Source organism: Amblyomma americanum, chromosome 1 (assembly GCF_052857255.1).
Source record: "Amblyomma americanum isolate KBUSLIRL-KWMA chromosome 1, ASM5285725v1, whole genome shotgun sequence".
In the NCBI taxonomy this organism is placed as follows: Eukaryota; Metazoa; Arthropoda; class Arachnida; order Ixodida; family Ixodidae; genus Amblyomma; species Amblyomma americanum.
This window is the reverse complement of record NC_135497.1, coordinates 69,088,260-69,111,287: the sequence shown is the minus strand read 5'-3', so window position 1 is coordinate 69,111,287 and position 23,028 is coordinate 69,088,260. Positions and strand designations below refer to the sequence as shown.

Sequence of the window (23,028 nt, the reverse complement as noted above, 5' to 3'; positions counted from 1 at the left end):
CGCTAGCAATACGAAAAGGAAAAACTCTCACAAGCTTCAATTCTGCACAGATAGTTCTTCCGGATGCTGTATATTTTGTACGCAGGCCTGCTGTTGTGCCAGTCATTCGCTTCTCAGTCATTTTCACCACCTAGCCAGTGGAGGCCTCACACAGGTGCCGACGGACACTGTTCGCCTTTATGGCCCTCCTAATGCTATTGCATTAAAAAAAGGAAAACGTTACCGACGCCTTCTCGGCCGGCGACTGGGCGTAAAAAAGCGTCCAGCCTTCAGTCGTCGAATGTGCAGCAGAAAAAAACAGGCATTACAGCTCCGTTGGCACAGCATACGTATGTGCGACCACGTGAGCCGTGTGCGGGCCAACGGGAGCAGGCGGATAAAACCAGGAGCAACATGGCACACATCTTGGCTTGATGAAGCGTGTAATAAAGCGCAGGCCGGCAGCCTCTCCCTCACGCCCGTCTCTCCGGCAGGAGAACTACAGTGCCAAGTGCGCGGACTGCAACAACGTGACGGCCATTGTGGCCACGCCCATGGCGGCCAACCCCGATAAGCTGGCAGAAGCCAAGAAGGACAAGGACTTCGACAAACACAGGGAACAGGTGCGTGCCAGACCCTTCCCGAAGGCCGCTCGTCCCTATTTTCGTTGTTGTTACTGTCTTAAGTTGGCCAGCTATACGTAATGCAGTTCATAAAGGGGGGGGGGGGGGGATAGAAAGGCGCAGTTGTACGTCGGGCACGATCGATAAATGTCAGCGTTTGTCTCCGTTTCTAAGTCAAATAACGGCAGAAAAGCCTGCGATGGCACCTGCAAGCAATGCTGACTGTAATATACAACCAAAAGGAACAACTCGCATCCCTTTTTTCCTGGCAGGCTGGTTGCTGAAGCCCACGCGATTAAGGCAGACTAGGTGCTATTTCGATAGCCATTGTAGCCGAGAAAGAACCGCTACAGGGTGGTGGACTAGTTATATTCAAGCTATGCTTAAGAAAGTTTGCACTGTGCTTTGAGGGGGCTACTGCTCGAGACGTAGCTTTGAAATGCATTTACCGAAGTCATGCGATTAAAGACATAACAGCCCACTAGCGCATTGTGCTGCCTTCCGATCTTGTACCGCACCCATTCGTTACAATCAGGTGTGTTACAATTCGTTACCATCAGGCTGAAACCATTCCAAGTCTAGGCTGCAGCGTTTTGTGCACGTCACTACACGTATTTCCGTTCTAGCTTCGCTCTCTTCGCGCAAGTAAGCACAAGAGCAACCATTTGTTTTCGCGATATCGTTCTTTTATAACTTTTCGCGCAAAGCACGGATATGAATTTCTTCCTCTCTTGGAGATTTTTCGTCTTTAATTGACAGAAACTAAACAGCTTAAGCCTTGACGGCCGCCTCCAAAAAGAACCTTAAGCAACTGTAAAAGGACCTACGAGGCCTAGACCCGTTTTGTTTTCAGCTGCCCGACTGTAGGCGTTTTTCTTGCGTTTCGTTTTTTTTTTAAGATGTGCACTGCATTGTTGTATTGCTGCTGATATCTTGTTTTGTTGTCTTGATGCGCAGTCGTGATTATTTGTTGTATAATGACCATTTAGTTTTGTGTTATCTTTTTGCTGTTTTGTGTTTTTTGTTTGTTCGATTCACCCTCCGTAAGGCCCTTTGACACTGGGGGAAAATAAATAAATAAAAATAAATAAAAGCGCAACGCCGTTGGAAACAGGATAAACGAGCTTCGCTTACTTAGCCAATCGCCGACTCTCAGTGTCTCTGCCATTATGGAGAAAAGTGGAAGTTTGGACTAGTTGGTAAGGCATGATTTTGGAGGAGGAGCTTAGCGGGAGAGAAACAAGGACATTAGAGGGTCACAGGCCGAGCGCTATTGACAGCGCTGCCATTATTCCAGTCCCTTCTTTGCATTCTGCACTGTGTTGCCGAGTCGTAGGCACATGTCAGACATTCGCACGCACGCGGCCTCTGCTGCACGTCGCAGATGGACGCGTCCTTCTACACTGATGTCACGAGGATGATCATCAAAGCCGCGGCAGAGGAGAGGGCCAGCAGGAAGCTGCCCGTCGACCTGGAGTACCCGTCATGCTCCAACATGAACCTCACTAGTGCCATGCTCATGACACGCCGAAACATCACGCTGAGAACGACGCTGATGCAGGTAAGCGGCAAGCTTGCTTCGCCCAGCCGGTGCTGCAGCTCGTTCTGACCTTGGCTGATTGGTCAAGTGTGATGGCTATTTTACGCGTTGTCGTTATGGCCTACTAGCCTTAAGGCTCACACTAAACGAGGCATATGGAGAAATAACTGTTTACGTACTCTGACTCGTAAATCCTGCGTGTTCTGTGGCAGCCTCATCTGGTTCGTAATTCTAGCTGTTGTGGTTTTCTCGCCAGATGGGTTACTGGCCGTTAGTTGGTTAAGTTGTCAGTTAATTAGTTCATAATATCGCCGTTAAAATAAATCCACAGCAAATAGTGTCACACGAATCGCAGAACATTCAGTAGGCAAGAAAAATTAATCAGAGAGAGCGGTATGCCGGACTCAACCAGTTCACTGTGATGGCGATGTGTAACCGCTGCATGGGCATTGATAGCGCGCCAAGTACGCCGAACTTCACAAGAAAACGTCTGAAAATTGGTTCAGAAAGATGTGACAGCAATTGCAAAGAAAAAAAAGGGACAGGCGTAAAAAAAAAGAGCAGTACTGAAGTGGATTCCTCAAACGCAGGCAGCAGCTTTTGTGCCGCGTTAAAGATGACGCTCACAAGTTACCGGCCATCATACTCAGATATGGTACGGCTGTCCACGGCACCCCTAAGAGAGCTGCAGACAGCAGGCGTAATCACCGTCATGCCACATCCACAATGTGGTTTGTAAAAGGACTCTACCACATGGAATTATCTATAATGCAGGCTCACATTACCGAATACGAACTGGTGCAGCGTCAAGAATGCTATAGACTCGTTCGTGAGACGGCGTTAGCGAAGGTTGTAGAGCCCATCAAACAAAAGTGCTGAACAGTATTCGGTTCTTGGTTGTCGGTGGAGACATGATGGAAGCCAAGACAGCAGGGTTTTTTTGTATAGGACTGCACCACTGTCGGCTACCTTCAAGCAGCATTAAAAGCTCAATACCGAGGGCACAACCGAGAACTGCTATAACAACACCGCAGTATTCCTGATGCCCACTGCGTGTTAACAGTTCGCCGAAGTCTCACGCCATCTTATACTTGTTTGCGCACCGCAAGTGCAGCGCTATCAGAATAGATGACTGTGTGTATCTCTTCAAAATCGCCTGCTATTAACCTACTCACTATGAAGTACCAAGCCTAAAGTTGTAATCTGCCGCAAACTTCTAAACTTTTCCTTGATGCTCTTCCCTGTCTCCTGCCTGCAAACACTACGGAACTGTGGCCAGCATTGCAGAGAAGGAGAGGGAAAAGCAGCCTGCTAACAGATACGTGTCCGTTTCATTTCAGATGGAGCATGAGGGACCGTTCGGGCCTGTGGTGATACGGGATAAGGAAAATGGCTATCAGGAGATAAGGATGGCCGTGGACCGAGTCAACATCCGGAGGCAGAAAAGGGTTTTTACTGCGAGGGTATGACTACACAAGCTGAACAGTCCGTATATTTGATCCCATCTCATGGAACAGCGCGTGGGTCTAACATGTAGGTCATAAAAAGTCGAAGCAAATAAGCCATGTTTGAAGGCGCCTGAGTGTTACGCACCAGGCATTTACCATCCAATGGTCATTACAAAACAAATGGAAATTTCGAAGCAGCTCTTGAAAAGGAACCTCCGGCCTGTGGCCCCTATAGCGCACTGTTTTCGCGCCATGTCGTTAGAGAATTGCGACTGGAGATAAGTGAAGAAAAAATATATTTTCCCCCTTGCCAATATATAGCCTCGCTTCCTCGGACCTGGAAATGGGACATAAACGCAGATGAGTCTGCAGGAAATTCGTCTTGAACATCGTTCCGTTACAGGTCGCGAACTGGACGTACAAGGACCCCGAGGGTGTGCTTTCAAAGCCTGCTGAAGAAGACCTCAAGAAGTACGCGGCGGTCACGGTGTTTCGGGTGACCACCATCGTCGTAAGTAGAAACGGGTCCAGAGAAGCCATCGTACAATTGGCCCTGTAGAATTACCGCCGCAAGACATCGCTCGCGAATCCTCCAGCAACACGCCGCAGGCCCTCGGCTAAATGAGCAATGATCTGACGGCGCAACGCGTACGAACTGGGCGAAAGTATGCGCCATGCATGCCCACAGCTCCTTCCTTTTTTTACACTGGGTAACGACCGCACTTGCCTGGATACAGAAGCGCAACGATAACACCCTCTACGCGCCAAAAATGTGCGCATTCACTTGAGCACCGGATGTCTTTGAAGTACGAACACTAAGCACAACGAAATAAGCGAAGCAGTTTAAGAAGCACTCGCCCAAATCGTACCTTCACGGCGTAAGCACAGTTGACCAACACAACCGTGAGTTTTGAGATGTCTGGAAGTTATTTTAATATTGAAATGCGGCTACAACTTTTTAATTGCGACTACAAATTTAAATACGGCTACTAACTTTAATTGCTGGGCAATTCACCCAGGTAACGACCGTAACATTTGGCCAGTGTGTTCACGACTAAGCACCATGAAAACTTATTTTGCCCAATTGAGGCGATCTAAAATGCTTGAGGGCCCTTCATTTGATAAGTCAATATTATATATCACGTAGCAGCCATTGTCCTTAGCGATCCCGGCCGCGGTGGTCGAATTTCGATGGAGGCGAAATTTCAGAGGCAATGTGCTATGTCAGTGCACGTTAAATAACCCCACATGGTTTAAATTTCCCGGAGCCCTCCACTAAGGCGTCCCTCATAGCCTGAGTCGCTTTGGGACGTTAAACCCCATAAACCAAATCAAACCAATAACAAATGAAACAAGCGCGTATGGTTTTTCTGCACTACACAGCTCGTACCCACGAAAGCAAGGGTCGTTTTCTTTTCTCACGCAACAAAATTTTGTGCGCCAACATAGATGCAATAAAGGACTACAGAAAACAGCCAAAACCTTCCACTAATGTGTACGGTAGCCTTCTGCACAGCGTGATAAACCATCCAGTACATCTGGCCATCCACACTGGCTGTCCGGTCCCCAACGCGGGAAAGCAAAGCGCACGAATGTAATAAGCACAGCCATCTCAAGACACAGGGCACGTACTACGCCTGACATTCTCTCTTCATCGGCAGTCATAAACTAACATAAACTGTGGCCCTCCCTGCAATTTTTCATCATCCCCCCAAATCAGTAAGCGAAAATAAGTGAATAAATATATCATAATCTGCAACCATTGCGAATTTTTTCCAAATTTCTTGCTTCGACGGGATAATCTTACTCGTCTTTTCTAGCAAACAGACGAACGGTTGAGGGTGTCTTGTATGCCCTTGCATCATGTACAGCCTTCGTCAAAAGTCAGCGCGTGCATGACCGGGGGGTTGTCGCCCGGTCAGACGGAGAGGTCCCTTTTGTGCCCCGCCGCTCTGGGCTCTAAGGGTACCCGTTCAGGTCAAGTGCCTCCAAGTCTGCCACAGAATCCCCACCCCACAGCCCTGAGGTTGTCTCTCTGCTCTCATCACGCGTATTGGCATGACAGTCGAGTATTTATATTCTTATAGACTAATCTGTCATTACATGTCGGAAGTAATTAAACACGACAATTCTTTAGCAGCGCTCGCCGCACTTGCTACGGACTATCCTGTGTATTGTACGCGAAATCCGGAAAAGTGGAAAGTTGATGCATGTCGCACAAATTACGGGAAACAAATGTTGAAATATCGTCTGCCAGCTATCCTGAACGAACTGTCCGGTGAAGATAGCCGAGATGTCTTCAACAAATCGTTCAGGGATCTACGCAGTATGTTTCTCTAAACTAGGAAATGTACCTGGCAATATAGTGAGTTTCTTTTTGTTTGTGAAATAAGCACAGTTACAGCGATGTGTGTTATTTTGTTCTCGTTTATTCTTCACTTCACTTTCTTGTGCATTTTTTGTTCTTAGCCACTTCTGTGCACTACATTTTTTCATGATCCGGAAACCTCGTTTGTTTGCCTTTTGTTATCTGCATTTTTCGTCTCTTTTGTACGCCTTTCTGTCTTGTGGGCAGCTGCGTTTTCTGCCAATTCCCTGCCTGTATTTCATACATTCAGCGTTTTCCACTGTATGCCTTGTAAGGAGCAGGGACCTCGTCAAGCCACCTTTGGCTATTTGTCCTTTTGATGAGGAGGGAGCAGGCCACCAGTGAATGAGTTATTCGAATAAGCTTCAGCAGAAACGCGAAACTCTAGCCCGTCCTGTGTGAATTTCATTGCTCAACTAGGGAGTTCGCTCTCCTTTCTCTCAGTTCTACTGCGTCCAAGCGAATTAGAGATTAATACTCTCCGTAGCCCTAAGTTTCGGCACTTGACGCCAAAAGCAACCGCGCACCACTGTGAAATGCCGTCCTCGTTCGTCTCCGTTGAACACAAACACGTCGGCTCGACAGGTGAAATAGACACAATATGCCAGGTGCTTAATTTTTGCTTAGCATTTTGAATCTTTAGTAATACCAAAGACGCGCAACTTATAAACGTCATGCCGTTTCTTGACTTCTACCGCCGCAAATATCAAGGGTGTCCTCAGATCAACGCTGAGGTCAGGCGGCCACCGGGAGAGGGCACCTCTCTATTACTCTCCTCACCATCTCTCCACCCGCTCTCTCCATATGACCTAGATTTGCGTTACAATCTTTCAGCAGACGGTCAGCGCCGACGTCTGGCGCGCGTTCCTTTGACGTTAAGCAATATTAAGGATGTGGCGCGCAACAACGTAATGGTGCATCTTAAGACAGCGAAGGTATACGCTATCGATACTCGCTGTGAGCATAGCTTAATGGGCCGAAAGACACGGGAGTATGCAAGACGCCTCGCGAAACGGATGAAAAAGCGGCAGCGGAAATACTCGCGTCATTTCCACGTTTGTGACGTCAGGGAGTTGTTTTAACATCGATATACAGCCACATGTAGAATAGCGAAACTTTAAATCCTGGACAATTCACCCATACACAACAGTAACAGCGGCGCCTTTTTATAAAGCGCGGAGTGCATACCCCTGCCCGTATTCTCGGCAAGCCATAGCGCACTTAGCTCTTGCGTCTCCGTACAGCTATACTGTTAGTTCTCCGATGGGCCCATTAATTTTATCGCGCTTCAGCGAGAATCAGAGCAGTAGTTTCGGCAGTATTCTCCAGCTTTGTTGTAGGTGACGTGCCACAACTAATTAGCACAGTCATGATCATCATCATCACACCACATGATGATGATCACCTTGACTGTTATAATTGGTTGTGGCAGGTCACCTACAACAAAAACAGCAGAACGGTTAAGATGCACATTGTTACAGTCCCTGTTTTTATCACTCGCCGTCTTTCTTTACATCACACCTAATGGATCAATAAGCAGTTGTACAGCAGTTAACCCGGAAGCCTTACTGACTACCAGGCTACGTTTAGTGACCACAGCACCGCAGCAGGTGCCTTCAATTCATGCGTGTCACCACCGCTGCGTCCAGCAACCCCCGTTCATCGTCAAGAAGAACACAAGCGGCGGAGAGGACCAGTTCGAAGGCTACTGCATTGACCTCATCGACGAAATTAAGAAGATACTCAAGTTCGAGTACACCATCTACGAAGTGCAAGACAAGATGTTTGGCTCCATCAACACTACCACCAAGCAGTGGAACGGAATGATCCGGGAACTCGTAGACAAGGTGAGATAATCGACGATTTGTTTCCTTAGCATCGCATAAACAAAAAGGGCACATGGCGATGGGCACATATGAAAAGTCCAATGTTTTTAGGGGAATCCTCCATGGTGGAGTAGATTTGTAATAAGGGAGTAGCTGCTCATTAGCGTCCACCCAAGCGAAGCCATACGTCTACAAAAAAAAACTGTGCAGCCTTCACACAGACTCCGTAGTTAAAGAAAAACTCGTCCTGGTTCAGGGTTCGAATCCAGGTCGCCCGCCTGTCAGGAACAGTCGCTCTACCAATAAAGTTAACCACCAAGGCCAGCAGGCGGTATGGCGAGAGTGAATTGAACAATAACTAGAAGTAGGAACGGTGTTAGTATCGTACAATTCTTTTGAAGCCGTATGGCTGGGCTTGGATGGACGCTAATGAGTAAATACTCCCTTATTACACAGTAAAAGTAATTTCGTGATAATCCGCGCGCGAGCGTGTGCGTGTGTGCGCCGATTTTTTAACGTTTACATATTTTGAAGCGAAAAGCTTCACTACGCTAGTCAACACCGCGCTTCACGCGAGCAAGCGTATGTCGGAGCACGAGTGACGTCACGCACGGCGCACTTTCTCTCTCTCTCGCTCACTAGTAACTAGTGCGCATGCGCCACTAGTAGCACCGAGCCACAGGTGTTCCGCCGCTGCGCAGCGCCGCGCCTTTCCTCAAAATCCAACTTTCAGTTTTCAGTTTAGTTCCCGGGTTCGAACCCGACCGCGGCGGCTGCGTTTTTATGGAGGAAAAACGCTAAGGCGCCCGTGTGCTGTGCGATGTCAGTGCACGTTAAAGATCCCCAGGTGGTCGAAATTATTCCGGAGCCCTCCACTACGGCACCTCTCTCTTCCTTTCGTCTTTCATTCCCTCCTTTACCCTTCCCTTACGGCGCGGTTCAGGTGTCCAACGATATATGAGACAGATACTGCGCCATTTCCTTTCCCCCCAAAACCAATTATTATTATTATTATTCCTCTTTCTCTCCCTCCTTTATCCCTTCCTTTACGGCGCGGTTCGGGTGTGCACTGGAATATGTGAAACGGTTACTGTGCCATTTCCTTTGCTCAAAAGCCAAACAAAACAAGTGAGCCAACGGCGTTCATAGAGTTCATTGGCGTTATTGGCGTTGACAACATTGCAAAGACCGTTCATTTTCAGGAAAGGAAAGGCGCACAACCGGCTCCGTTTGCCACTGGAGACCTCAATCTCGTTTCGCTTGGTATATGCTGAATTAGCTAGGCTAATCGACATTAATTTTTTTTAGTTTAGTAACTACGATATATACCAGTGTGGTTTCTGCAGGTGGCTGATACAGCACGGCGGACATCATGTGTGATGAAGTTTAATGACTACGCAACTAGAATTAGTTAATCAGCTTGTTAATTTTTGATTTCAAGGAGCAATATTATATTGCGAAATTGAACGCCGTCAACATCAAAGGTGGGCCCCGTATTTTAATTTTATTAATCACCAATGGGGTTCGAAATTTCGAACGTGAAAAATACGCATATAAAAGCTTACTGAGTTGATGGTTTTATAGGGCTTAACGTCCCAAAGCGACACATGCTATGAGGGACATCGTAGCTGAGGGCTCCGGATAATTTCGACCACCTGGGGTTCTTTACGTACACTGATATCGCACAGTACACGGGCCTCTAGCATTTCGCCTTCATCGAATTGTTACCGCAGCAGCCGGGATCGAACCTGCATCGTTCAGGCCAGCAGCCGAGCACTGTAACCACTGAGCCACCTCGGCAGCTTCTCGCTGAGTTGACTTTCTCGTTTTGCATATTTATAAAATGGCGACGCTCGCATTCATCATACATCATATACAGACGCTTTTTGTGTATTTGATGATATATAAGTTACCATGACTTTGGCGACAATACAAAGAGGAGCGACATCATTTTATAGATGTGCAATGCGAGAAAGCCCACTCAATAAGCTTTCAAATGCACATTTCTGGCGTTTGCTATTTCGAAGTACATTGCCATTAAAGAAATTTAGTAATTAGGCTAAACTTCGATAATGACGGCCTTAAATTTACGGTATAATAATGTCAATTAAATCAGAAATATAAAGTTGATTAGATAATTTTGGTTACTAGTCGACTCATTGTGTTCTATCACGCAAGTAATGTCTGCCTTGCTGTACAACCTACCTGCAGAGACCGCACCGTCGTATCTCTCACTGGTATTAAAATAAAAACCTCCAAGCGTTAAAATATATACACGTATCTTTTTTAACATTTACATGTTTCCAGAAAATAACGTGTACAAGTTTGTATATATATATATATATATATATATATATATATATATATATATATATATATATATAGGTCATAATGTGGCTTCATGACTGACCGTGCAAGCTACGAGTGAACAAATATGCCGCCTGATTAAAATAGTGCCAACGTTATATATTTTTAAAGTCACAAAAAACAAACTGGTAGATCCCTCTGGAGCGTCTAACGTTCAGAAAATACCGAACAACGCAAGTACGGGACGAATTTCGTGGATCAGTTTTAATTGGAAATATAAGAGTAATGACAGTCTGCTGGCTATTTGAGCTCCGCTCGGCTTCAAAAGGACAGGTGATGGATTTACCACATAACGAAAACATCTGGTATAGACGGACATTTGATATATTCAAGTTAATGACATCTCCATGCGTTTAAAACTACGATTTGCAAGAGCATGCCGGTAAAACTTGCTCTATACTCTGCCTGTAAAGAGTGCACCTCCACATGAAGACTAATAATGCGGTGAAGCAGCTATAACAGGTTTCAATTGCCACTGAAAAGCAAAGCTTACACTGGTCCGCAAGCCAGTGTTCAGTGAAAACGCTTATACCGCCAACTTAGCGAAACGCGCGCTTTGACGCTGCCGGAATAGGCGCTGGTAAATGAGTGCAGCTCATTAGTTGTTTATATCCTAAAAGATGATCCACGAGGTGCACTATGCAGTCACTATCAAGCGACTTGTTGATCGCACCCTCGGAATTAGCAGTGCAAATATTGTTAACGATACCACTACACAAATAAATTGTATGATTTCTTGCGTGTGTGTGTGTGTCTGTGTGCTAATGTGCGTGAAATGCCGAAGGAACCAAAATACGTCCGTAGTTTTCTCGTGAAACCTAACGCGCAAGTGTGGCGCAGATGCGTCGCAATCAGTGGGGTTGGCATGGCAGGTAACGCGGAATTAATTCAGTGTCTGGCTCCAGGCGTTTTCAGCAGCTTGACAAGCCCCCTGCTATTTCAAGCTCACGGGTTTGGTTTGATTCCACGAAGAAGCTTTTCTGATAGAACTACACTAAGAAATGTCAGTGTTACTCAGATCCCCGTTAGTGGATTTCCGGTGGTCTGAGTAAAGCGGAAGCCCTCGACGACGAGACAAAGAATAACGCGTACAGTCGGGTATGGGAAATTATGCCAAACAAGTGATGATTAGTAGACAGAAACATCCAAGATGCTACCACCAAGAGATATCTCCCACAGCAGGGCAGCACAGCGCGCGATCAGTTAAGTAAACGCGTGCAGCCAAACTTCTGCTCACACGGCAGAGAAATCTGTATAAAAGTTGAGTTTATACCTTTCGGTCCGTGTGACCTTTCAACCTCCGCACTAAGCCACTTTACAAAGCTGAGATCAAGGTAAGCCCTACACTACGGTCTTATACGCACGCACTCGCATACAAACGATCAAACACTGCTTATGGACTGTCGTGTGACCAAAGGCAATGAATAGCCTATACGCCTAGAAACATGCTGCACGAAATGAATTTCGTTCGCGATCATTGTTGGATCAAGAGGGCACCTGTCTGGCCGAAAAGTTACCATGACGCCTAGTAGTATTTCTTCGTCGTGTGAATAGAGCGAAAGAATTGAGCTCGTTTTTTTACGCAAGGGAGGAGCCAAATTATTTGGCCGACCGTGTCCCTTGCAGAACGCGGACATCGCGCTGGGACCGATATCGGTCATGGCCGAGCGTGAGACAGTGGTCGACTTCACGGTGCCCTACTACGATCTGGTGGGCATCTCGATCCTCATGAAGAAGCCCGAGGTCAAGTCGTCGCTCTTCAAGTTCCTCACCGTGCTCGAGGGGAACGTCTGGGGATGCATTCTCGCCGCATACTTCTTCACAAGGTCCTCGCCAATAGCGACAATTCCGCACTTCGGCACGGCAGCCTCGTAGTCGCACAAGCACACTGCGAAGGCTAATTCCAGTCGGTTACCCCTCTCGAGCGAGCACCGCATTACGCAGTAATACCGCGTCAATTAGAAATTCACCGCACTCAGACTTAGTTTCCTCTCTGCCCGCACATACTGCTGTATTCTAAGTAGGTTTACTCTTTAAAAGTATATTCGTCTTCACTGGCGTATGATATACAAAATACAGGCATCAGTTCTCTCCAGACTTGCCGTCACTGCGTTGCAATTTTTTTTTCGCCACAATTAGGTGCTTGCTTGTATTCTTGCAGAAAAATAGTTTCTCATTAAGCTAGGTGAAAAGTGACTGACAAAAAGCACAAGAAGCACTTAGAAGCAAAGTTACAATTCTCCGAATTAGGCAGAAGGATGCTAGTTACCCAAGTCAACCGCTCCGCATGATTTACTTGCAGCTTTCTCATGTACCTTTTCGACCGGCTGAGTCCGTACAGCTACCGAAACAACAAGGAGAAGTACAAAGACGATGAAGAGAAGCGAGACTTCAACCTGAAGGAATGCCTCTGGTTCTGCATGACATCGCTCACGCCGCAGGGTCAGTATACAGGACAGCTCCCGTTGCCAAGCATATACATATCGCGTGACAGCGCATTTGCTCATCGTATTGGTTCTGTAATTTAGCACTCGAGTAGACAACTGACCGACGGAAGAGGGTTACACGCGCTGCAGCTTCCGAGCACCGCGTCCATCCATGCACTTCGCTTTTCGCTCGCTGCTCAGACCTCGAGCAGTCGTCTGATCACAGAATAATTACTGCCTGATTTACGTTGTCGATTATAAATGCATGCATTAAAGTTTCGATCGCAACAGCAGTCATTTTATTCCCTGCTTTGTTTGACCATGTTAATCCCCGATTTTTCTTCGTCGAGTTGTCGTCGAAGAGGAACTGAAGCCCTAAGTGACTCAATGATTTAACCATAGGTTCGCCAATTCTCTCCAGCGAGCACACTGCACTTTCGAGAAACTTTGCATACGTGGAAGCGAGTTTGCTTGATCGCATCTGAATAACCAATGAAATTCACAGTAAGAAAGGGCAGATATGAAAGATGACAGCACACGCATCCCCTCAGCAATCAAACCCCCTGCAGTCAAGCTACCTGAGCGCCACGACGTGGCGCTCAGGGTAGCTAGAACCAGGGCTCCATTTGACAGCGTGTCCTAGTTTTCAGGCTGATTAAATACGGAAGCTTGATTTCGAAAACAGAAACAAAAAGGTTTAATACAAAATATTTACGGTAACTTATAGTTAGATGGTACGAGTCAAGAGCGAAGTGTTGATTGCGAAGAGCGTATGGCTAGGACCCAGAACGTCTTCTCTCACACAGCATGGTCCGTACAGCCCCTCGGGCCCTGCCCCTTTCTCCCGGACGGTAGCCAATCGGACAAGACACACGTGAAGCAAAGGCTGTCACTGCACGGTTACTATGTGCGGAGTCACTCGTTGCCTGGTGTCACATCGTGGAAACGGCGCAATAGACTTTCGGCGCTCCGCTTGCCCCTTCCGTAGTGCGGGCGGGTTGATTTTCCTGAATGCGTAGAGAGCACGTGCGACGCCGCTCGCCACAGCTGAAACGGCTTGGTGTCCTGTGCAGAACACGGCTCCAGAACGGACACGTGGAATGGCCTCTATGTTTAGCCATTTTGTTCACTCGAGCAGCCGCCTTTTCTTCAATGCAGCAGTTTATCGCCCCAAAAGAGCTTCCTCCGGGGTTTTCGCCCAGCAAGCGGGCGAGGCTCTCCCAGCTTTTGCGCCCGTTGTTCGTCTGGTTAAAACGGAGTCTGCTTCAGCAAAATCGCGCAAGCATTGTGGGCGCCGAAGCTGCCACGAGATAATCAGGGGCCGACTTGACTGTTTGCATGTAAGAAACGCTCTATGATTCGCTGTCAACTCTGCAGTTGGGGAGGGTGTTATTAGCATCCACGCAAGCTCAGCCATACGACTACAAAATAAATCTATACACACAGAAACCTTCACACAAAGACAGCGTTCCTCTGAGGTGTCGTTAAAAGATCGTGTTCGTGTGCGCAGGCGGCGGCGAGGCCCCGCGCAACCTGTCTGGACGCCTGGTGGCGGCCACTTGGTGGCTGTTCGGCTTCATCATCATAGCCTCGTACACGGCCAACTTGGCCGCCTTCCTGACTGTGTCGCGACTCGACTCGCCCATTGAGTCGCTCGACGACCTCGCCAAGCAGTACAAGATCAAGTACGCACCCCAGAAGGACACCTCGTCCATGACCTACTTCGAACGCATGGCCTACATCGAGTCCAAGTTCTACGAGTGAGCCCTCACCACTATGCGCGACTCATGCGCTGGTTAACGGGAGAGGACATAGCACCTGAGAACAGGATGCAAATCGACAGCCGCGGGATACGAACCGCACAGGAAAGACGCAAATCAGCGGCGCGGGTGCGCGCCGTTTTAGTGGCTGCAGTCGATAATGGGACGCGAACTTTCTGACCAACTTCTTCAGTGTCGCGGAGACGATGCGCTAGTAAACGAGACTAATTCAGCAGAACTTTAACGGAAAACCAAGCAGATTTTTTTCACGTATTTTCCAGTGCTAACCAATACATCAACCAGGAGACTAGAACAGGTGACCACGTCTATGTCGAGGCAGAGATAAAGCATGAGCAACCATACAGCGATCGTAACTTTACGTGTCTATGTATACGTCTGACAACAAACTCCCTGGTTTTCAGTATCTGGAAGAACATGTCGCTAGACGATACCCTGAGCGACGAGGAGCGCGCGAAGCTGGCGGTGTGGGACTACCCCGTGAGCGATAAGTACACCAAGATCTGGTGGACCATGCAAGAGGCCAACATGCCCACGGAGTTCGAGGAGGGCGTCCGGAGAGTGAAGGAGTCCAAAGGCTCGCAAGAAGGGTTCGCATTCATCGGTGAGTTCGCCGCGATGAGGCATTCGTGGACTGCCTCTCAATGTTCGGTCTCCAGAACGAGCCTACCAACAAAAGTATACTCTTCACGTATTACGTCTCTAATTAATCGCGTTGATACGCATTTAAAGACGGTACGTTCCCATACCGGCCGGAAGAGCTCACCCAACCGCCCCTGTTCCTCCTTTCAACCCCTTTCCTATCAACAACAGCACCATCTATGTTGAGGCCATGTAGCCATATGATATTTCGCACTGCTGTACGAATCCGGCGTTCTTTATAACAACAAAGATTTTTCGTACCCACAGAACCCACTGCTGGCCCAGTTTACTCGTTGTTTTACAAAGTGCGATAAAAATGGACTTACGATTACGGTGCTCACTATTACAAAAATTTCAGCGCAGCTTGATTTTGCCATATGTTAAAGCAGAAAACTTTGATGACGCTTAAACTACACTTAAGAGTACAATGCGAAACATTTCCGCTTTGTGGCAGAAGGCCTCTAAACTGTCACACTGAACAAACGCTCCTCAGTGGTGTAAAGCGGCGCGGTGCAACCCTTTCCCTGTTGCGGCATCCTCGCCTGCATTTGCTGCTCCCTTCGAGAACGCGCTGTAACGTGCTATTGCTTCAAAGGCGGTTTGGTTTATGGGGTTTAACGTCCCAAAGCGACTTGGGCAATGAGAGACGCCATAGTGGAGCGCTCCGGATAATTTCGACCGCCTGGGGTTCTTTAACGTGTACTGAAATCGCACAGCGCACGGGCCTCTAGCATTTCGCCTTCATCGAAATGCAACCCCCGCGATCGAACCCGCGTCTTTCGGGTGAGCAGCCGAGCACCGTAACCGCTGAGGCACCGCAGCGGCTTGCATGCTGTTATGTTTTACCTGAAACCTGAAGAGTATCATCATTCTCATTCATTTTCAGTCATGAAATTGCCGCTAGGTAATCCTGCTTAGGCAATTAATTACAAAACTTGTTTCCACTAGTACTTCCTATCCCTAAATAAGGCCGAATTGGTTCTGGACATGAAGCTTCCTTCATTCATTTGCATAGTACAACCCCCCCCCAAAAAAAAAAAAAAAGACCTGGTTTCATCATAGGTGCAAACAGAACCAGTACAAGTAAAGCTATGAAGGATGAACAGATTTAGTTCCGTGCTTCGTTAACCTCATCTTAAATCCTTGGCGAAAATTCGTCTGGAGAACAGTTTTAAAAGAAACTGTGAGTGCAGCGGAAAGCTGGAATGGAGAATGGGAAAAGAGCGAGAGAGAAAGCTTAGAGAATGGGAATGGGAAAATAGAGACTGCTTGACTTGGAGCCAGCTCGGTGAAGCGTCGCCGAGAACCTACCTAGGCACACTTGGAGGAAAGCCGGGAGCATATTTCTTGTCTCAGCAGTCGTGTGTGCTTCAGAGCTATACATAATGGATGGGCTGCAGAAATCTGGAAGTCAGCTCTTGTGGAGGAACTTCCTCATTACGGCGGCCCGACCAGTTTGGGGGGAAGGGGGAGCAGAAATTGGGTGCAGCGCTGAGACTTCTAAGAAATGCCGCGCGACGTTCCAGCACGCTCCTGCCGTATGTCATGATAAAGAGATCAAGCACACTTCTGGCAACCCGCTGTTTGGCAGGTGCAACACCTGCCACGCATACCAGTCGCGACGGAAGATGAAGCGCAGCTGTGCAAAGCTGCTGCTCGCCACGTGCATGCAGTACACAGGGCTGGCCGGAAAAGTCTGCAGCGCTGCACCCAAACTGCCTGCATCCGCCATAGTAAAGGAACACTATCCATGCAGAGAAGCCAATTTCCAGATTTCAGCAACCCGCTCATTGAGGCCTTGAATGCGCATCTGTGCTGCTGTGCGAGAACGTGGAATCGCAATGGCGATTTCCAAAAGCCGCAAAGCGGTGCAGAGAACTTACTGCCAACTTCCATAGGGATTCATTGTAAAACAGCACAAAAACCAATGCAACCTATGCCAACTAGCCCCACTCAACGTTCCCGTAGGATGCGCGTGCATAACATTTAAGCGCAGAGATACGTTGACTGCAACTCGACATGATGTCTTGAGGAGCAGATTTGCGAAGCGTCGTTTGTTTCAACAAATTGTGCTCGGGACCGTTGTCCATACAGTTTTTGCCAAAAATTACCCGATTTCATGGTTTGCTTCTTAATCCTATAGTGGAGCGCCCCTGAAGCTCTAAATCTCTGTAAAGTAAGGTGAACCCTTGTCCCCACCTTTCAAGACCTTTCGTTCTTTAAGAAAGCCCTAAAGGCTCCACTATGTGAATAGGAAGCAAACCATGCGGCCTGGCTACTTTTCGAAAAGACGGTGCATGTAAAGGGTGGTTCACCCAAGACTGCATAATTTTTTAAAATAAGCTTTTTGAATTAGAAGAGCGCTTTTTTCGGCATAGCATTGTAAGTGCGTAGTACATCAGGATACAGCAGAGACATGCTAACTAGCAGGCTGGTTAATTAATACTGAATAGTTAACTTTGAACTAGTACTGTTAGGCTCCTTAATTATTAAGAGGCGTGCAGCCCATCGTAAGTATTATCTATATCAGTTTCTAGAATTTAGAAAAACGGGGTTAGCCTTGGCGCTGTAGGCCAGAAAATGTCTGCTACGTCACGCCAAAATGCATGCGCTTTCAAGAAGCCTGCAGGCAAAGCAACCTCTCTGGTGCACGTAACTCGTCGAAATAGCCAAAATTCGTTGGGCCACAGAACCGAGGGTAGCTGCGTTTTCGAAATTCTAAAATCTGATATGGATATCACTTATGGTGGGCTACACGCCTGCCAATAATTAAGGAGCCTAACAATAATAGTTTAAAAGTTAACTTCAATATTATTTAACGAGTCTGCTAGTTAGCACCCCTTAGCTGTATTTTTATGTACTACACCACTGAAAACGCTATGCCAAAAAAGCGCTCTTCTAACTCAAAAAGCCTATTTTTGAAAATTGTGAAAAGTCTTAGGTGAAACACCTTGTATACAGGTATGCTCATATGATGCTGGTGTGTACGGTAAAGAGTCAAACGCCCCAGGTCGCGCCTACGACCTTCTCCCCTTCATCGAATTTCCCTTTCGCCTGCTCAGAGAGGATGGAAGAAGACTCCTTGTCACTTGCGGCTGTGTTTGCATCGCAGCGGACTCGACCCGAGTGAAGTACGCCACTATGACCAATTGTGACCTCGTCTCCGTCGGCAGCGAATTCAGCAGAAAACCCCTGGCTCTGGCAGTCCAGCAGAACTCGCCCCTGAAGGACCAGCTTTCCAGCGCGTGCGTATGCATCGTCGCTCGAGTGTTTGTTTATCATTTAGCTTCGTTTTGTGACTGCGACTCAAAGCACATCGGCCGATGTCTTCGCTGCAAAGAGGCATAAACAATGGCTCCCACACAACACACTAAAGAGAAAACTATCGGTTTTAATAATCCGCTTGTCCAGCTAGTCGACTGTGTCAAATGTCATTCAGAAAGCAAGAAGAAAAGCGCAATGAAAAACAAGCGCAGTAACACACTGCTTCTAAGAAGTTGTAATTGTACCACGAGGAAGGATTTAGGCGGGGACAGTTGCAGAAACATACACATCTTTAGCACACACTGCCAATAAGCAACGTTAGGATTTATGAACTGTGTCCCTTCTTGTCGACCAGACCGAGAAATATCCCCATTCTTTGCAGCCATGGAAAAGGCAGACTTCCCTCGGCCGGCACTCGCACTTCCACAGAGGTCTACATCGCACTTTCTGCCACAGCGCAACCCCTGTTCGTAATATGTGATTCCGGGTTCTTTCTCTATTTTCTTGCTCCTCCTTTTTCTTTTCTTTTTTTCGAACCCCGACAGAATCCTCAAATTGCTGAACCAACGACGCCTGGAAGGCCTCAAGGAAACCTGGTGGAACAAGAACCCCGCGCGAGTGACATGCGACGACAGCGAGCGGCAAAGCGACGGCATCAGCATCCGGAACATTGGTATGTCAGTGCAACGAGGAATGGAAGTGTGGGGTGAATCAATACTACCATCAACACATCAATCAATGAAGGTTAATTAGTAAACCACTGGACGTGTAAGATAACTTGCGCTCCGAAACTTGTTCAGCGTCAAGACTAACCCAACCGCATTTTCCCAAAAATGCAGCTTATATTTTTTTTTCACACGCAAATGCCACGGGTACACCAGGTTATAGATTACAGTACCGATTACCGTGCTATAATACGGTATGATCCTACGTACAGGTGCGGGCAAAATAACATGGAAGATGCTTCAGCGTTTTAACTTTCCGTGAAGAGAATATGGTTCCTTCGGGCGATACGTGAGGCGCACAAGTGGCATTTGCTAGCGTACATATTAAGTAGCTCTTTTCAATGGGTAAAGCATGCGGAGAATTTGATAACTGAAGCATGCCCCGTATTATTATGGCCGTGACTGCACGCTTGACCGCATAAATTATGGCCAGCTGATGACAAACTACATGCTATCAACTGATCTTAGTTCGTCTGACAACTTTTTGGCCTGACAATCTGAGAAGTTCTGCGTTTTATTTCTGATCTATACCTTATTCCCTCGCGTAATTTGCGCACTTTTTGTCTTTAAATAAAGCCTCCAAAAAGGGAGTGCGCAAACTAGGCGAAAATTTTCTGAACGCGCCCTTAAAAACGCTACAAAGGTCATAACACGCAATATATACTGTATACTGCCGTGTATACGTAGACCGCCCCATCTCGCACCACTCGCCGGCACAGAAAAAAGAAATTCACTCCAAATGTACACAACTCAAAGCAGTAAACTCGCAACGATACAATCGCGAAGCCAGCAGTGGGAGGCAAAGGAGATAACGGGCGATAAAACGGCGCCCTCGCGTGTGGCCCAGCTGACTGGCGGCAAGCCGAACATCAAACGGTTTGACAGTTTCGGATCGGCGCGGCCCCGCCGATCTTCCCAAGCCTGCCTTGAGCACACCCGCGTACATGCCGGTGGTCTGGCGAAGCAGGAAGCGCAAAATATGCGAGTAAAAGCTACATTTCTGACACACTTATGAGATGAGATAAATGAACTCTCAATCTCATTAGGCTTTTGTCTACGTACGAGGTACAAATTTTCTTGTAGTCCAAAACTGCTATTCCATCACACAATATTTGTTATATTTGAACTATTGACATTCGCTGTGATCAACATAATTTAGGTTCTACAACTAACATAACAAACTATGGCTTCTTCCAAAGAAAACTATTTGGTTCGTTTATTGGGCTGGCTATACTTACCAAGATCACACAAGGTTTTTCTTCAATGTAAAATAAAGCATGTTGATCCACTTTAGCAACATCAGGTATAATTTTCTCTTGCCAGACTAACATCGAAACCAAAAAGTCCATTAACATGAGGCTAAAAAATGGGGCACTTCTGCGCACCAGAACAAATCACAGCAAACAAACAGTTACTATAGCAGGATACAACTTAAGAAAACAGCAGTTGGTAACAATAAGCCATGGTATGGGCATCCTGTATTACTCCGCTGATCAATCGGAACAGTAAACGAAATCAGCTTTTTAATGTTTGACTGTGTCAAACAAGCCAGAGGCACCAAAATTTTAGAGCAAAATTTTTTCCTGCGATTAGCTTCTTCAGGCATACGTACATACGTATGTCCCTGAAGCCCGCTTTGTGGCAGGCAGCCCACCTGCCGTCAGTTGTGGGCAACCTGCCAGGTGTGTACATCTGGCAGGCCTTTACCCAAAGGCCTTTAGGGTGAAGGCCTTCATGGAAAATGCCTTCCGGGTAAAGGCATTTAGGTCAAATGCCTTTAGCATGCAAGGACCTTAAGTGCCCACCGTAGCTAGTGTTGCTGCACAATATTTCGTGCTTAGCCATGCTAAACCCTAAAATTTCTGCTCTCAAGGTGTTTTGTGTGGCCAGCAGAGTTGAGTGGCTTTTCTTGATGATAATGTTTACCTTTTTAGTTGAAATTTTTTGCTGCACCTAAGGCTTGCTTTGTGCTCATGCCCATGATATGTGCTGTCCCTGTGCTAAGCCTTGTTTTGTTTGGTGACCATTTGTCTGTAGGGCTCCAGACTTTCTAGAGACTTACTTCTAGCTTCTTGCCTGGGGTCCGTCCACCCTTTGCTAAGGCTAAATAATTTTTCAATTCAATTCCACCACTGACAACCAAACCAGCTTCACTGGCCACAGAATGAATTTTTTAGTTAGCCAACCACTTTCAATTCAACAAAACTGCAGCAAATGATTACGTGATCATCCAAAATGAAATTGGTCAGCACCATTTGACTTGTGGTCAACTAAACATATCATTCAATAACCCACAGATGATAAAGATGCCCATTACTTCCTCCAACAGGTGGCGTGTTCATTGTCATCTTCATTGGAGTCGTCATGGCTTGCATCACACTGGCTATCGAGTACTGCTACTACAAAAACCGCAAGCCAAACAGCAAGGTCGTTGCTGTCAAAGAGTACTCCGGCAAGGATTCTATCAAAGATTCTATCAAACACTAGCAGCCTCAGCAAAATAATCGCCATTATCAGATGACACCTTTGCCGAGTCATTGACACTGTGTAGTAGCTACTTTACAGGTCACGCCACCTTGCTAGCCACAACCAGCAAAATATGGGGCTTTTCATAAGAAGGAAAGCTAGCCATAAGGAGGGAGAATACCTCGTGACTGGAAAAGGTATGCGGCTAATTAAACCTGAAGAATATCCTGGAATCTGGCTAACCTAAAGTGACTTGGGTTAAACTGTTGTGATTGAAATGTATTTATTTTTAGCTTCACAAAAGCTTGTGTTCTAAACAAGATATATTTTTAAATTGCACATCACTGCACATTTTAGCAACAATACCATTACATAGCAGAGTGCTGTGACCATGCCACCTTCCAGAAAAAACTAAACTTGCATGAGTGAAAAGTAGGCACAAAAAGCTATTCACAGTCTGTCACACAAGCACAATTTTGACACGAGCTGTTTGGTTTTATTCAATGGCTGTTTCTGTAAAAGTTAGACTAAAAGGCTTGGGGTGTTCCTGCAATAGAAGCGTGCAACAAATGCACATATAGCCGCACCTTGTTTGGACCCCACAAACATGAATATAACATTACAAAAAGCTTCTGTCTTGCAGCAGATTTCTAGTCAACCTCACATGTGCATTTGCAATGCACCATTACATAGTTTTTAAAAGATTGTAACTGGTTTAAAAAAAAAAACACTATTGAAGCCAAATTTTCTAGTGGCACTCAGAACTGCAGCAATTTGTCAGTAATGGTTTTCCTGAAATTTACCCAAAGTAATACTGATAAGTGATAACCCAACTGTAATAGTATTTTTGCAGAACCGACATTTGAATGCAGTATATGCACGTTTGGACAAAATAAGAAATAAAAGTGCATCTTGACTGTTCCTGTCTTGCAAATTACTCATACTACGCACAACACCCGAACGCAAAATACAGCTACACAGGTTGGCAGCGATGGCATTACAAGGTGAGAAAAAAACATATAGTAACAACATCATAGCACAGCACTTCATGGAAAATGTCGATAGGCCCTTAGTTTTAGTAGGAGCTAAAACTTCATAACAAGCAATTAAATTTGCCGAATTGCAGTCAAATACAGCTGTACAACAAAGTAAATGATAGCATGTGCTGTGGCAAACGTTGGCCGAGTGCAACTATTTTAGAAAACATATTCTGTCCATGAAATGCCTACCATAAAAACACCAAGGGCATAAATAAGAGTACAAGTAACAAAAAAAGAGTAGAATTATCAGTAAAAAATACTTTTGGGGGAGATGTGTGGAAAATTTGTTGCCAGTTCCTTACACCAAATTCATGCCATCCTAACATTGTTCCCTGTTTAAGCGCACTGGGGCTTAACATGCTTGGAAAACGAATGCTTTATGGTGATCTTGCATGGGAGTCACTCAAGTAAAAGTAGAGCTTCTAATTTCTTTCACCATAAAAAAAGGCATGTCATGGTAAACAGAACATTTTTTAAGCCATATAAGCTGAAACTTCAGAAATTTGAAAAAATTAAATGCTTTCCATATAAAATAT

General features: G+C 46.4%; 1 protein-coding gene across 1 annotated transcript in view; it reads left to right on the top strand.

Annotated features, from left to right (window-relative positions):
- Positions 1-22,665, top strand: part of Ir25a (ionotropic receptor 25a) — a 41,641-nt gene extending 18,976 nt beyond the window's left edge. Inside the window, exons 6-17 of the mRNA XM_077666187.1 lie at positions 474-602; positions 1,987-2,163; positions 3,483-3,605; positions 3,994-4,101; positions 7,608-7,805; positions 11,778-11,977; positions 12,454-12,593; positions 14,088-14,337; positions 14,760-14,959; positions 18,110-18,242; positions 18,807-18,934; positions 21,316-22,665. Of these exons, the coding sequence (XP_077522313.1) occupies positions 474-602; positions 1,987-2,163; positions 3,483-3,605; positions 3,994-4,101; positions 7,608-7,805; positions 11,778-11,977; positions 12,454-12,593; positions 14,088-14,337; positions 14,760-14,959; positions 18,110-18,242; positions 18,807-18,934; positions 21,316-21,473 (1,944 nt within the window). The 3' untranslated portion in view covers positions 21,474-22,665. The remainder of the gene's footprint in view (positions 1-473; positions 603-1,986; positions 2,164-3,482; positions 3,606-3,993; positions 4,102-7,607; positions 7,806-11,777; positions 11,978-12,453; positions 12,594-14,087; positions 14,338-14,759; positions 14,960-18,109; positions 18,243-18,806; positions 18,935-21,315) is intronic.
- Positions 22,666-23,028: the final 363 nt, after the last annotated feature.